General features: G+C 42.6%; 1 protein-coding gene across 1 annotated transcript in view; it reads right to left on the reverse strand.

Moving 5' to 3' along the window:
• tanc2b (tetratricopeptide repeat, ankyrin repeat and coiled-coil containing 2b) overlaps positions 1-16,868 on the reverse strand; it is a 626,942-nt gene that overhangs the window by 107,214 nt on the left and 502,860 nt on the right. The window contains exon 8 of the mRNA XM_060939453.1: positions 10,261-10,423. Within this exon, the coding sequence (XP_060795436.1) occupies positions 10,261-10,423 (163 nt within the window). The remainder of the gene's footprint in view (positions 1-10,260; positions 10,424-16,868) is intronic.

Raw genomic sequence — 16,868 nt, forward strand, 5'->3', positions numbered from 1 at the left:
TAGTGTTGATATGAAAGAATATAAATTATTATTTTGATTAATATTCACAGCTTTCAAGGCCAACCTTGAAAAAACTGTGTGAGCCACATCCAATAAACCCAATTAATTGAACTGAAATTGACACTCGCGTTTCTGACTTCCAGTTTTTTTAAATATCATTCGCAGCTCAGCTTATTCCTCTATCGGAAAAGTTCTCGGGTGAGGTAGCACACTATAAGGGATTTCTTCTCCAATTCTCCCTGTATTTCTCCTTGCTCTCCGGGGCTTCTGACGAACAGAAGATTGCTAAATTCCTCACTTTACTCACGGCCAAAGCTCTACAGTGGGCCAGCGCTGTGTGGGAGCATGGTCGTAAACACCACGTCCTACGATCATTTCTTGGAACTTTTCAAGTGAACGTTTGATCATGAACCTGAGGGAACAGAGGTTGGAGAGAGTCTCTTGTCAATCAAACAAGGGAGTAGAAGAGTCGCAGAGTACGCCCTGGACTTTCGCACATTGGCTGCTGGTAGTGGTTGGAATGAACCTGCATTAAAAGCCACATTTTGCCAAGGGTTGCGTCCAGAAGTGCTAAGCAAATTGGCTTACTGTGATGAGCATGCGCCCCTAGACTCCCTCATCGGCTTAGCAATTTGTCTAGACCACTTAATCATGAACAGACCCTCACTGCTACCACCAACTTCTCCCGCTCCTGCCACAAACACGCCGACTCCCGGGGGGGTTTCATGCATGGCTGCAATGATCAGAAAGAGAAAGAAGACAGCAAGAGGGCCTATGCTTTTACTGTGGTGAACCCAGTGTTCTAATTGAGAAATGCCCTGTCCATCCTCCTCGAGGAGTTCCGGCCCATTAAGTTAGCAGTCCACCCAGCCCGATGAGTTCTGTAATCAGCTCTAAAACAGAATCCTTTAAATTACCAGTGCTATTGAAGCTGCCAGACTCGACCCATGTCCTCTCTGCATTTATAGACTCAGGGGCAGAAGGAAATTTCATCAACTGCTCGATCATCCAGAGATTCAACCTGTCCACAGACACTTTACAGAGACCTCTCAAAATAAAGATCATCGATGAGGGTCCCATTGGGAATGGACTGATCACCGTTCGCACAGCTCTTCTCCAGATTCAGGTGGGGGCCCTCCATTCTGAGCACATTTCTTTGTTCATCATCCAAACTGCTCATCACATCATCATCCTAGGGTACCCCTGGCTTCAAATCCATGACCCTTTAATCTCCTGGCAGAGAAAAGACATCATACAATGGTCACCGGCATGTTTTCAAACTTGTCTGCAACTTCCTCAGTTAGGCATTTCATCCACCTCCGTGGAGAGCCCTCTGCCTAAACAATGTTCCTGCCTGTTATCTTGACCTGAAAGAGGTATTCAGCAAAGGTAAAGCATGTGGCTTACCACCTCACCGTTCCTATGACTGTGCCATTGACCTCCTCCCAGGCACGACTCCTCCTCGCAACCATATTTATCCATTGTCCCTAATGGAACAATCTGCTGTGGAAGAATACATACAAGAGGCACTGAAACAAGGTTACATCAGACCATCTACCTCACCAGCTTCAGCAGGCTTCTTCTTTGTGGAAAAGAAGGGAGGAGGTCTCCGGCCTTGTATTGATTACTGGGGCTTGAATCAAATCAGTGTTAAATACCCATATCCGCTCCCGCTGGTGCTTTCTGCCTTGGAACAGCTATGCTCAGCTAGGATCTTCTTGAAACTAGACCTTCACAGTGCCTATAGCCTGGTCGGAATTTGAGAGGGGGACAAATGGAAGATGGCTTTTAGCACCACTGCCGGCCATTCTGAATACTTGGTCATGCTTTTTGGCCTTTCTTTGGCATCAAGCATCTTCCAGTGCCTGATAAACAATGTCTTAAGGGACACGCTGGGGAAATTTATGATTGCCTACATTGATGACATCCTAATCTACTCCCCAGATGAAAACAGTCATCTCAAACATGTCAGGTCTGTACTCTCCCACCTGCTCGAAAACCATGTCAATGTGCTTCGGCAGCGCATTGATATCTGAGCTCCGTATCAATGCGCTGCCAAAGCGCACAGAAGGTGTTAGTACGCCTGTCATTATAGTGCGGACTTTCCATAGCATAGAAAATCGCTACGTTTCAATTTGTGTAACTGAACTTGTTTCATGTCACTGGTCATATAAACCTATGTAAACAGGAAAAACGTGGAAGAGTTTGGTCGCATCTAACTACAGCCCCAAAAAATACCATTGGCCATGCTGAGCCTAGCTACATTGCTAAAAGGAGTGACAGCGCATCTGACTGCGTCTGACTGACTGGGAGGTTGCGCAAAGCTCAGAGAGGTATGGAGCAGCTCGTCTCAATTCAGATAAGAGCATATTTCATTATGGAAGTACGGTGGACTGTTCCTTTAAATACAATTTGATCCCTTTTCACTTTTGGGGATAATGGAACTTTAAAATGCTAGAATGTTACTTGTGTTAAGGATACATGCAAATATAATTTTTTTTTCTATTCACATTCACTGGACATGAGCAATCACATGCTCTGATTGCTACTACTAAGATATCAGCTTATATACCATGAGTACAGAAAAACAAAATGGCAGAGTGTGTTGCTGATAATGAATGGAAGGATAGTTTCCTATAACCCAAAGCCAGTGACGATCTGGACCTAAACACCCTCAACACCATGTGTCTTCAGGTCCCAGAAGTAAGTCAGCAGCTTGGCGACACCATAGCTTCCAGGTTGGAAAGCATCACAACTTCTAGTCTCGAGGACCACTGGGTGTCTTTCCATGACACTCTGTATTCCTCAGCCTTGGAGACCTTAGGGCTGCAAAAGCGGCACCACCGTGACTCGTTTGATGAGAATAATCAGGCTATCAGCAACTTACTGGAAGAGAAGCACAGCAGCTTCCAGGCAGTCCTCCATGATAACTTGCCAACCAATCATCAATGCTACAGAACACCAAGGAATAGTTGCCAAAGAGAACTATGGTGAATGCAAAATCAGTGGTGGCTTGACTGTGCTAGAGAGGTGGAAGCAAATGCTGAGAGACACGATGCCAAGAATTTCAAGGCCATGAAACTGGTTTCTCAGTGACATACATCTAGTCTCAATCCCATTGACGATGTAAACGGCAATCATCTTACGGAAAAAGCTGGCATCCTATCTCGCGAACCAAACCCTCCTTAACCAGCCAAATGCTGCTGACCTTTCAGTCCTGGATGACATCCCAAAGGAAGAAATCCTCATTGACCTCGAAGAACCACTAACAACCCTTGAGGTCACAGAAGCCCTGCAGCACCTCTCCAACGGCAAGGCCCCAGGCCCAGACTCGATCCCTGCAGAGGTCCTTAAAGCCAAAGGGCAGCATGTTGTGAATGAGCTGCACAAGTTTCTGCTTGTGATTTGGGATGAAGAACGAGTGCCACAAGACCTTAGAGATGAATGCATTGTATCACTTTTCAAGAAGAACTGCCATTTCACCTGCAGCAATTTCAGAGGCATCACACTTTTCTCAGTCGTCGGGAGGCTGTACGCTCATGTGATCCTGAACTGCATCTGGCCCATCATCAAGACACACATTCCTGAGGCACAATGCAGTTTCAGAAGTGGCCACTCAAATGACATGATGTCCTGTATGTGTCAAATGCTGGAAAAGTGTTGCGAACAGAACCAGCAGCTCCATGTCATCTTTATCAACCTTGTCAAAGCTTTCGACAGCATAGGCAGAACTCATGTGGAACATCCTACTCAAGATCGGCATTCTGCCCAAAATCATTAACATGATCAGAAGCTTGCACGCCAAAGTCCGCATCAGTGGGGAATTAACAGACCCCTTCGAGGTTACCAGCGGTCTGAGGCAGGGATGTATCTTGGCACCACTCCTATTCTTCCCTGTTGTTCTCCTATGTTCTTCATCATGTTCACAAGTCAATGCCAGCCTTTGGCCTGGACATATGACCCAAGATGGATGGCAAGCTGTTCAACCTGCGCTGCCTCAAGTCTAAGTCCACTACAACATCAAGGCTTAGTGACTTTCTACATGTTGACGATACAGTAACTATGCACTTCCACACAAGACTCTCTTCAAAATGCAGCCACAGCATTGCACGACTCGTGCAAATCGTGGGGCTTCAACATCAGTAAGCCCAAAATGGAAGTCATGCATGCTCAGTGCTCTGAACCACCCTTGATTCTGCTTGACAACTTCCAGTTGAAGAGAGCACATAGCTTTACCTACCTTAGAGGAGAACTAGCAGATGATGCCGACCTAATGCCTGAAATCAGGAAATGGACAAATCGTGCTGCATTCGCCTTCCGCTCCCTTGACTCTAGATGCTGGAGCAGGGATGGCCTGTCCATTTCAACTAAGCTGAAGGTCTATAACTCCATCATTCTTCCAGCACTACAGAAGCGAAACCTGGCCAACACTCGCCAAGCAGTTCCACATTTTAGAGGTGTTCCATCAATGGTCCTTATGTCGCTTGCTCAACATCAAGTAGTGGCATCACATCACGAACACTGAGGTCCTCAGACATGCAAAATTAACCTCCGTAGAGATGATCATTCGAGGCAAAAGACTCCGCTGGTTGGGCCATGTCTGCAGAATGGATGACACCCGGATGCCGAAGCAACTTCTCTTTGGTGAGCTAGCACAGGGTTCAAAGCCAAGGGGTCGACCGAAGAAATGCTGGAAAAACTGTGTAAAGGACGACTTGAAGGCTTTCAGCTTCAACAAAGACTGGCATGATATTGCCCTTGACAGAAAGTCCTGGTGTTCCAACATCTGTCGGGGAAAAGCGCTCTCAGAACACAACCTCGAAGATCGCCGGCCAGCCAGACAGGCCAGACAGCATAGGGGGGATCCCAATCGTCAAACCTGATGTGGATTATATGCATGCATGCATGCATACAGTGGTGCTTGAAAGTTTGTGAACCCTTTAGAACTTTCTATATTTCTGCATAAATATGACCTAAAACATCATCAGATTTTCACACAAGTCCTAAAAGTAGACAAAGAGAAGCCAGTTAAACAAATGAGACAAAAATATTATACTTGGTCATTTATTTATTGAGGAAAATGATCCAATATTACATATCTTTGAGAGGCAAAAGTATGTGAACTTCTAGGATTAGCAGTTAATTTGAAGGTGAAATTAGAGTCAGATGTTTTCAATCAATGGGATGGCAATCAGGTGTGAGTGGGCACCGTGTTTTATTTAAAGAACAGGGATCTATCAAAGTCTGATCTTCACAACACATGTTTGTGGAAGTGTATCATGACATGAATGAAGGAGATTTCTGAGGACCACAGAAAAAACGTTGCTGATGCTCATCAGGCTGGAAAAGGTTACAAAACCATCTCTAAAGGGTTTGGACTCCACCAATCCACAGTCAGATTGTGTACAAATGGAGGAAATTCAAGACCATTGTTACCCTCCCCAGAAGTGGTTGACCAACAGAGATCACTCCAAGAGTAAAAGAGTAAGGCGTGTAATAGTCGGCGAGGTCACAAAGGACCCCAGGGTAAATTCTAAGCAACTGAAGGCCTCTTTCACATTGGCTAATGTTCATGAGTCCACCATCAGGAGAACACTGAACAACAATGGTGTGCATGGCAGGGTTGCAAGGAGAAAGCCACTGCTCTCCAAAAAGAATATTGCTGCTCGTCTGTAGTTTGCTATAGATCACATGCACAAGCCAGAAGGCTATTGGAAAAAAAAAATTTTTGTGGATGGATGAGACCAAAATAGAACTTTTTGGTTTAAATGAGAAGCGTCATGTTTGGAGAAAGGAAAACACTGCATTCCAGCATTCAAGAACCTTATCCCATCTGTGAAACATGGTGGTGGCAGTATCATGGTTTGGGCCTGTTTTGCTGCATCTGGGCCAGGATGGCCTGCCATCATTGATGAAACAATTAATTCTGATTTATACCAGCAAATTCTAAAGGAAAATGTCAGGACATCTGTCCATGAACTGAATCTCAAGAGAAGGTGGGTCATGCAGCAAGACAACGACCCTAAGCATACAAGTCATTCTACCAAAGAATGGTTAAAGAAGAATAAAGTCAAAGTCCTGACCTTAATCCAATCGAAATGTTGTGCAAACAGTTCATGTGAGAAAACCCACCAACATCCCAGAGTTGAAGCTGTTCTATACCGAGGAATGGGCTAAAATTCTTCCAAGGTGGTGTGCAGGACTGATCAACAGTTACCGGAAACATTTAGTTGCAGTTATTGCTGCACAAGGGGGTCACACCAGATACTGAAAGCAAAGGTTCACATACTTTTGCCACTCACAGATATGTAATATTGGATCATTTTCCTCAATAAATAAATGACCAAGTATAATATTTTTGTCTCATTTGTTTAACTGGGTTCTCTTTATCTACTTTTAGGACTTGTGTGAAAATCTGATGTTTTAGGTCATACTTATGCAGAAATATATAAAATTCTTAAGGGTTCACAAACTTTCAAGCACCACTGTGTGTGTGTGTGTGTGTGTGTGTGTGTGTGTGTGTCTACTAAGATATCAGCTTATATACCATGAGTACAGAAAAACAAAATGGCAAAGTGTGTTGCTGATTCTGAGAATGAAATAAAAACTCTACTCAAACAATCCACCCCCCCCCCCATACAAAAAAGGCAACAAAATATGGAACAAAAATATTTTATGGATAAAATGCATCTTTTATTTTTCAAGAATTATAGCATTTTTCAGAAATTGCTACCGTCATTTCACCAGTTTGTTTACATTCTAAGCAGAAATTATTTTGTTGGATGTTTAGTATAAAGTTTTTCTTTATCGAATTTGCAAAAAATAAAAATGCTCTGTTTCTTAACTCGTTCTAGTGTGGCCTTTTTTTCAGTGAATGTGGATAGAATGAGCATTACACGCCTTGTCAGCTCTCACCTCATGTACGACTCAATTTCATGGAATAATTGTTAAATATACAGTACTGTACAAAAGTCTTAGGCACCCTATTTTTTCATACAAACTTTGTTCTTGATTTCTATTTTATGACCTCTACATTATCCAGTCAGTACAAAAACATTTTAGAGTTCCAAACATTAATTTTCCAACACAAAATCAAATGTTACAGAAAAAAAAGTTTGTATCAGAGCAGCATATTACATAATAATAATAATAATAATAATAATAATAATAATTATTATTATTATTATTATTATTATTTCAATTTATATAGCGCCTTTCACAAACCCAAGGACGCTTTACACAGGAGTTACCAAAAAAAAAGGCCACACTAGAACGAGTAGTGTGAGGTAAAGAGGAAAGTTTTTGAAGTTAGCTTTGAAGGAAGAGAGAGTGGAACAGTCATGAAACGATTGTGGTAATGAGTTCTAAAGTTTAGGAGCAGCAACACTGAATGATCTGCCACCCATAGATGCCAGTTTAAAACGTGGAACAGTCAGAAGTCCACAGACAGAAGATCTGAGGGAGCGGGAGGGACAGTACAAATGAATTAGCTCACAGAGATAGGAAGGGGTGAAACCATGAAGAGCTTTATAGGTTAAAAGCAAGATTTTGTATTTAATCCGAGAGATAACTGGCAACCAATGCAGGTGCTGTAAAACAGGAGTAATGTGAGCAGTGCGCTTGGTGAGTGTGAGGACTCTAGCTGCTGAGTTTTGGATGTACTGCAGGCGATTGAGCAATGTAGCAGGGAGACCATAAAAGAGAGAATTGCAATAGTCAAGACGAGAAAAGATAAACGCATTGACCAACATTTTGGCATCAGTTTCCAAGAGAAGAGGGCGGAGACGTGCAATATTGCAGAGGTGAAAGAAAGCATTCTTAGTAATGAATTTAAAATGGGGTTCAAACATAAGAGACCACTTTTCAGATTAAAAAAGAAACAATGAAGGCTACTGGGTTTTGGTGCGAAATTAAGAAGCAAGTGTGACAGTGTCCAGAAGAACTGTGCCTGGTTCTGCAAGATGCTAAGTAAAACCTACAGCTCATTTCCTTATAAAACTATACTCACCTGAGACTACTTTTTTTTTTTTAAAGCAAAGGGTCATCTCACACCAAATATTGACTTTGTTTCATTTATTATGGCTTACTGCTGTTTTATATTAGGTTTTTTTATGCTGAAACATTTCATATTATTATTTTTAAGCCATTTTTGGTCTACAGTGTCAGTAACAGCACATGAAAACCTGAGTTCGGTGCAGCCTCCAAACATGGCCGCTCTGGACTACAATTCCCAAACACCACAGTGCCCCTCATCTCCAGAGTATTAACAAGTACACCTGTCTCTTGTTAGTTTGCAATCACTCCCCTATATAAGCTCAGCAGTCACAAGCACACATTATGAAGTGTTATTCTGTGTCCCAGTACCTGACCTTACTGAGCCTTCTGGCTTTCTACTTGGCAACTCAAATTTAGACTCTTTTTGCATTTATTTCCTGAATCCGTTTCCTTGCCTGCCCTCTGATATCCCATTTGCTGATCTACCGACCCTTGCTTGTCCCTGACTGCAACATCCTGATTTGGATTTGTTGACAATTTGCGACATACCTGCTCTCCCCTAGTCTGGTTAACACCAGACCATATCACAAGTGAAATATGGTCTGGAATCCGCCTATTGAATTTCTCGTAGGGGAGGTGTGGTTTACGATTGTCAACGGCCGTTTATTGGACATTGCGAATGTCTATCATTTGGCGTATACATAGCCCATGGCCAATCATGGCAGTTGTACCCGGTGACGTAGTTAGAGCGACGAAGAAGACGAAGAGGCGAAGAAAGACTGTAACGCCAAACGCTGTTCTTTTTTTAAAACAAACTTTCGCTCTAAACTATTCAGAACAGTGTCTAAAGCTTGATCGAAAGTTTGGTTCGTATCGCTTGCCGCCATGTTAAATGTGATCCGTAAACAGTCCCAAATAAACTACAAGCTTCCGTTTGTCGAGTAGTACGCATCACCGTCTTTCCACCCCTCCCCACTCTCTGATTGGCTCCCTAACTCAGGCGAGCCTTTAGACCATAGTTTCCATGCTGTCTTTTCAGATCGGAACGATTGTGCAAAGCAGCATGGGATTTCCCAGGCTAGCTCTACCCTGCGTTTGCATCTATAAGTGCCTGCACCCTGACATACAGCATTTCTTTGCATGTGCCCAACGCTTCTACACAGTACTGTATGTACTTATTTATTTGTAAAGATTTACATTATTTCTTTGTTAATTTAAGTACTGATGGTAAAGTTAATAAAAAAAAGATGTACACAATTTTTTGCCTGTGATTAATCTTTTCTGAAGCAAGGCTTGATTTTATGGCATTGTCATGGAAAATGCATCACTATACTAATGAAAACACAAAGTTCTAGTAATTCCTTATGATTCTAATGGCCTGCTTTCATTAACCCCATACCGATTATCAAAATTAAATAGGACACGTACATGATTTTTCATTTATAAATACATGTCACTTTGATGTACTCCTGCATAATATGCTGATTAACTTCGCCATGGTATTTCTTTACATGTGCTGAAGACTTTTGCACAGTACTGTACATTACTGTCTTCTTTACATTCTTATAATCTTTACTTCTCTGCATGTTTTAAATTTACTTTAACTTTATCCTATTTTATTCTTTATTCTATTCTGCTGGGTTTTTTTTCTTCTCATCCTATTTGAACTACTACTTCATGTTATTATTTTATTTTTACTATTGTTTAATTCTTATTTTCTTTTCTTTTAATTCTTTTAATTAATTGTTTTAGAATAAAAATAAAATTATTTTATGTAATTTTATTTCTCTATTGTTTACTGTTTTTGTTTTTACTTCTGTAAAGCACATTGAACTGCTATTGTGTATGAAATGTGCTATATAAATAAACTTGCCTTGCCTTGCCTTATACATTAGGAAATATATTTTTTTCTACGGGTACGGTTTTCCAGGCCAGCACACATGCATGGGGCGTATAAACACAAGACATATTTGAGGTAAGAAATGAGATAAAAGTGAAAATGAGGGGGGAAAATGTATATTACATTTGAACAAATTTTTTTTTTAATTGTAGCTTTGTTTCAGTTCGGATGTATCCATAAAATCATCCTGTTATTCATGCATCATAGTATCTTTATGAATGGTAGATATCCATGAGGACAGATAGTGAGCACTGATGTACTCAGCCATACATATTCACAAGCTCAACATAAATCAACATTATCAGGCAAACTGTCCATGTTTCTCAGTCACACACAGCTGTTCATTAGGTGGATGTGTAACTCACCAATGATGCCACTGTCTCTGCTTTCCAGCGTGGAGGTGGGGCTGCTGACGGCGTGTTCTGGAGCTCCAGCAGGGAGAGTGGAGCAGGGACTGCAGGCTGGAGGAGATGCTGTGCTGCTGGTCAGAGTGGAGCACGGACTCATCCTGCCGCTCACCCCCACACCCTGAACACACAACACTTGACTCTCACTGACTGTCTCCACATATTAGCCTAACTTTACTCCATCAGCTCAGGAGCCTATGATACAGGCTATAGGTTCTCAACCTCATGGGGTCATCTGAGATGATGATAGGGTTGCATTTATAATGTAATTCTATGCATATCAACTTTCTGTATATATGTACTATATAATCTATAAAGAATTAAAACTGTCAGCTGGGGAAGCCATGGACAAATGGTTAGAGAAGCAGCTTTGGGCCCAAAAGGACACCAGTTCAATTCCCTGGACCAGCAGGAATGGCTGAAGTGCCCTTGAGCAAGGCACCTAACCCCCAACTGCTCTTCAGGCTGCTCTAGGTATGTTGCACATCACTCTGAATAAGTGTGTCTGCTAAATGCCTGTAATGTAATACATTTTGTTAGTCTTCATTCAGTTTGGATCCTCTTAAACCCCTTAAGACCACTGAGTCTAAAGAGAATGTGCAGGGTATTAAACTTTGAAAAGCTATTGTTCTTAGACCTTCAGTTTTCTACATTGTAGACAAAAGTTTACATACACCTAAGCTCAAGACAGTCCAACTAAATTTTTTACAACTCTGCACATTTCCATTAGTATACAGTTCCTAGATGAAGTCTATTAGTGTGTCTGTAAGATGTATACAAGATGTCCCTTCAAAGTATTAGTGAAGAGACAGATTTTTTTTTAAACCATATCAGATTTTCAGTGGATCAAACATACTTTGTTAGTATTTGGTGGCATTGCCTTTGATTGCTTGAACTTTAATCAAGCCTTCCACAAGTTTCTCTTAGCTGGCACTTTCTGCCTTTTACTCATGATAGAACCGGTGTAACTCATTGAGGTTTGCAGACCTTCTTGCATATATATATATATATATATATATATATATATATATATATATATATATATATATAATTTTACAGGTTTGATTTAACACATTAAAAAAAAAAAGGTTGGAACAGTAAAGCATTTACCACTTTGTAATGTTCCCATTCCTTCTCACAACATTTAAGATGTTTAGGGACTGAAGACACCAAGTGCTGAAACGTTTCAGGTGTTATTTTTTCCCATTCTTGCTGCAAACAGATCTTAAGGTGTGCAACAGTACGGGGTCATCATTGTCATATTTTTCATTTCAAAATTCTCCGCACGTTCTCTATTGGGTACAGAGGGGACAAGCATCCTCTTCTTCCAAAGCCACACCTTTGCTCATCAAAGACTAGGCCTTTCCTGAATATTGATTTTGTACTGTCAGTCCTGAGCACCTTGGTGCACACACCTGAAGGACTAATTGGGCATGCTCTGGACTGCGTGCATGCCGAGTGGACTCTCGCACATGCGCTGTTAATGAGGCTCACCTGCACATGATCAAGAGGCATCAGCGTGTGCATTTAAAGACTGAGAAAACACACGTTCAGTGCAAAGTATTACACCATGTCAGTGCGCATTACTGAGCCTTATTTCTCCGTGCTAGATTTCCTGGTTTTCTGATTCCTGTGCCTGTTCCTAATTTCCGTTGTTCTTTTTGCCCGTGATATTCTGTGCCTCGGCCGACCCATTGCTTGTTCTTCGTTATTGATTATAGCCTGCCAATTTTGGATTGTTAGCCTGAGTGCTTCACAATTGCTAATAAACATTACTTCTGCGCTTGCATTTGCCTCCTACCGCATCTCTGACAGAAAACTTTGCCAAGCAGTGGATGCAGCAGAAGGGTTCCAGTACACCATGCCACACCACTTCTGGAATTTTGTATCTCAGGCTCTAGCCTTGTTTTTCTGGCAGCGTACTGGCATATACACTCCAACACCCTACGAGGGAGAGTATCACCCATGTGGCTTCAGTATACAGTGTGGCACCTTTTATAATAATAATAAATTTATATAGCACCTTTCTCAAATTCAAGGTCATTTTATATAGGTCAGAGAAAACACACACAAAAAAAGGAGTTGCTAAAGAGTGGGGAGTTTACACATTGGTGGAGAAATGTTCATGAAACAGGTTTTGAGATGATATTTGAAGAAAGGAAGAGAAGAGTAGTCACAAAGGGGTTGAGGAAGGGAATTCCAGAGCTTGGGGACCATGGCACTGAAGGACCTGCCACCCAGGATAGAAAGTCTAGTGCGAAGAACAGCAAGGAGATTATAGCTAGAAAATCTGAGAGAGTGAGATGGCATACAGTGGTGCTTGAAAGTTTGTGAACCCTTTAGAATTTTCTATATTTCTGCATAAATATGACCTAAAACGTCATCAGATTTTCACACAAGTCCTAAAAGTAGATATAGAGAACCCAGTTAAACAATTGAGACAAAAATATTATACTTGGTCATTTATTTATTGAGGAAAATTATCCAATATTACATATCTGTGAGTGGCAAAAGTATGTGAACCTTTGCTTTCAGTATCTACTGTGATCCCCTTGTGCAGCAATAACTGGAACTAAACATTTCCAGTAACTGTTGATCAGTCCTGCACACCGGCTTGGAGGAATTTTAGCCCATTCCTCTGTACAGAACAGCTTCAACTCCGGGATGTTGGTGGGTTTTCTCACATGAACTGCTCGCTTCAGGTCCTTCCACAACATTTCGATTGGATTAAGGTCAGGACTTTGACTTGGCCATTCCAAAACATTTACTTTATTCTTCTTTAACCATTCTTTGGTAGAACGACCTGTGTGCTTAGGATTGTTGTCTTGCTGCATGACCCGGCTTATCTTGAGACTCAGTTCATGGACAGATGTCCTGAAATTTTCCTTTAGAAATCACTGGTATAATTCAGAATTCATTGTTCCATCAATGATGGCAAGCCGTCCTGGCCCAGATGCAGCAAAACAGGCCCAAACCATGATACTACCACCACCATGTTTCACAAATGGGATAAGGTTCTTATGCTGGAATGCAGTGTTTTCCTTTCTCCAAACATAACGCTTCTCATTTAAACCAAAAATTCTATTTTGGTCTCATCCGTCCACAAAACATTTTCCAACACCCTTCTGGCTTGTCCACGTGATCTTTAGCAAACTGCAAACGTGCAGCAATGTTCTGTTTGGAGAGCAGTGGCTTTCTCCTTGCAACCCTGCCATGCACACCATTGTTGTTCAGTGTTCTCCTGATGGTGGACTCATGAACATTAACATTAGCCAATGTGAGAGAGGCCTTCAGTTGCTTAGAAGTTACCCTGGGGTCCTTTGTGACCTTGCTGATGATTACACACCTTGCTCTTGGAGTGATCTTTGTTGGTCGACCACTCCTGGGGAGGGTAACAATGGGCTTGAATTTTCTCCATTTGTACACAATCTGTCTGACTGTGGATTGGTGGAGTCCAAACTCTTTAGAGATGGTTTTGTAACCTTTTCCAGCCTGATGAGCATCAACAACACTTTTTCTGAGGTCCTCAGAAATCTCCTTTGTTCGTGCCATGATACACTTCCACAAACATGTGTTGTGAAGATCAGACTTTGATAGATCCCTGTTCCTTACATAAAAGAGGGTGCCCACTCACACCTGATTGTCATCCCATTGATTGAAAACACCTGACTCTAATTTCACCTTCAAATTAACTGCTAATCCTAGAGGTTCACATACTTTTGCCACTCACAAAGATGTAATATTGGATCATTTTCCTCAATAAATAAATGACCAAGTATAATATTTTTGTCTCATTTGTTTAACTGGGTTCTCTTTAACTACTTTTAGGACTTGTGTGAAAATCTGATGACGTTTTAGGTCATATTTATGCAGAAATATAGAAAATTCTAAAGCGTTCACAAACTTTCAAGCACCACTGTATAAGGGGTCAGAAGATCAGACATAAGAAGGAACAAGGTTATGGAGAGCTTTGAAGGGGAGTAGTATGATTTTATATTTAATTCTGGACAGAACAGGTAGCCAGTGAAGCTGAGAAAGAATGGGGGTGATATGAGCAGATTGTTTGGTATGGGTGAAGAGTCTCGCAGCAGAGTTCTGAATGTATTGTAGTCTTTGAAGGGATTTAGTAGGGAGGCCAATAAGAAGGCAGTTACAATAATCTAGGCGGGACATAATGAAGGATTGGACCAAAGTTTGAGCAACACTAGTAGAAAGAAAGGGGCAAAGGTGGGCAATGTTCCAGAGGTGGAAGAAAGCAGTCTTGGTGAGGAATTTAATGTGGGGATCAAAGTTGAGTGAGGGGTCAAGCAGTATTCCAAAGTTTCTAACAACAGGTGAAGATTTAACAAGTGCACCATTGATAAGACTGAAACTGCAGGATTTGGACAATTAAGATTTGGGGCCAATAAGCATGATTTCTGTTTTATCTGTGTTAAGTTTTAGAAAATTATTCTGCATCCACAACTTTAGGTCTGATAGACAGTCACTGAGGGAACCTGGAGGGAGGTCAGTGGGGGAGGATGTAGTGAGATAATTGGATGTCATCGGTGTAGCAATGGAAGTTAAGACCATGGTTCCGAATAATATGGCCAAGGGGCAGGATGTGTATATAAGGAAAAGGAGGGGCCCAAGAACAGACCCCCGGGGGACACCACAAGTAATAGGGGACATGGAGGACTCATGTAGACCCAGTGTGACAAACTGTCGTTTGTTGGTAAGGTAGGACCGAAACCATTGGAGGGCTATGTCTGTGATATCCATGTTTGACAGACGGGAGATGAGTGTGTCATGATTGATGGTGTCAAATGCAGCAGATAAGTCAAGGAGAATGAGAATGTTAAGTGAACCACCATCAACAGACAGGAGGAGGTCATTTACCACTTGCAGGAGAGCAGTCTTTGTACTGTGATGTGTGCGGAAACCAGATTGAAAGGGCTTATACAGATTGTTTGTTTTCAATGAGAAAGGAAGGAAGTTGTGAAGCAACCACTCTTTCCAGTATTTTTGCTAAAAAGACCTTGAAGAACCCAAGCCTCCAGAACCCATCTGGGTTACATGCATGATTTCCTGGCTGACTGGACGAGCACGCCGATGGACTGAGTCCATTATGAGAATAGAGCACCCATGCCTTCAGAGCTCACATGATTTTCAGGTCGTGCTCTGGTAGATTTATGAGTCCCTAGAGAAGGAGAACCCCATAAAAATTTTTGGTAGGGGGCTATTCCATTTGAGGCTGACGCAGCAGCAACAGAGGAGGCCTTTGCTCTAGAGTTCCTCCTAAAGGCCATCAGTCCAGAGCCAGTGTCTGCTCCAGAACCAGTGCCAGAGTCATCTCCAGAGTCAGAACCAGCGCCAAAGTCAGTTCCAGCTCCAGCACAAGAGCCAGTGCCAGAACCCGAGTCTGTTCCAGAATCAGTGCCATGGGACTATGGAGCAATCTCTGCCTCAGCTGGCTATGAAGACGTTGTCATCCCACCACCACCGGGCTATGAAGATGTCATCATCCCACCACCGGGTCCTGAACAGGACTGAAGTAATGGGCAGACAGGGTTTGAGCCCATGCCTGAGTCCAGTCCAGAGCTTGAGCATACTTCCAGTCCAAGGTCAAGTCTAGAGCTCGAGCCCACTTCCAGCCCAGAATCCAAGTCAAGTCCAGGTTTCTAGTTCATGTCCAGAGCCTGAGTCTAGTCCAGAGCTCAAGCTAGCTCCAGAGCCCGAGTCATCTCCAGGGCTTGAGCCCGGGTCCAGTCCAGAGGCCAAGTCATCCCCAGAACACGCGCCCACTCCAAGTCCAGAGTCCAAGTCCTGTCTTGAGCCTGAGCCCAAACCCCCACCAAGTAAACAGTGCCACGTTGGCTAAGAGCTGCGTGCCAATTAAGCAGCAGCCAACATCAGGCCCTCATCCCCGGAGCCAGGAAAGATGGATTTTCACTCTTGGGGGGGGGGGTTGGGGTCCTGTCAGTCCTGAGCACTTTGGCGTGTGCACCTGAAGAACTAATTGGGCATACTCTGGACTGCGTGCGTGCTGAGCGGACTCTCACACATGGGCTGTTGAGACTCACCTGCACATGATCAAGAGGCATCAGCATGCGTATTTAAAGACTGAGAAAACACATGTTCAGTGCAAAGTTTTACACCACGTCAGTGCGCATTACCGAGCCTTATTTCTCTGTGCTAGATTTCCTGGTTTTCTGATTCCTGTGCCTGTTCCTAATTTCCGTTTGTGGCAGCGGGGGCGTGGTCAAGCGCCGGTCTGTGACGGGAGGGCGGAGTTGGGGAAGGTAAGTGGCAGAATCGCTTCACCTGAGTGTGATTAATCTATGTTTTGTGTGTGTTCTCCCCAGTAAACTGGGCTATTTAAGGAGGGAGAGCGAGAGCAGAGGAGCTCTCTCCACAACCAGATAACCGGAATGTGTGTGCGTGCATGTGTGGCTGAGAGAGAAACGTATTCCACTGAAAAGTGAAAATAAAAGAGTTTTTGCGAACTCAGTCTCTGTCCTGACGTCCTCTGTGCTCCACCCACATCTAGTGAACGTTACACCGTTGTTCTCTTTGCCTGTGATATT

The sequence above is a fragment of the Neoarius graeffei genome, chromosome 14, assembly GCF_027579695.1.
Source record: "Neoarius graeffei isolate fNeoGra1 chromosome 14, fNeoGra1.pri, whole genome shotgun sequence".
NCBI lineage: Eukaryota > Metazoa > Chordata > Actinopteri > Siluriformes > Ariidae > Neoarius > Neoarius graeffei.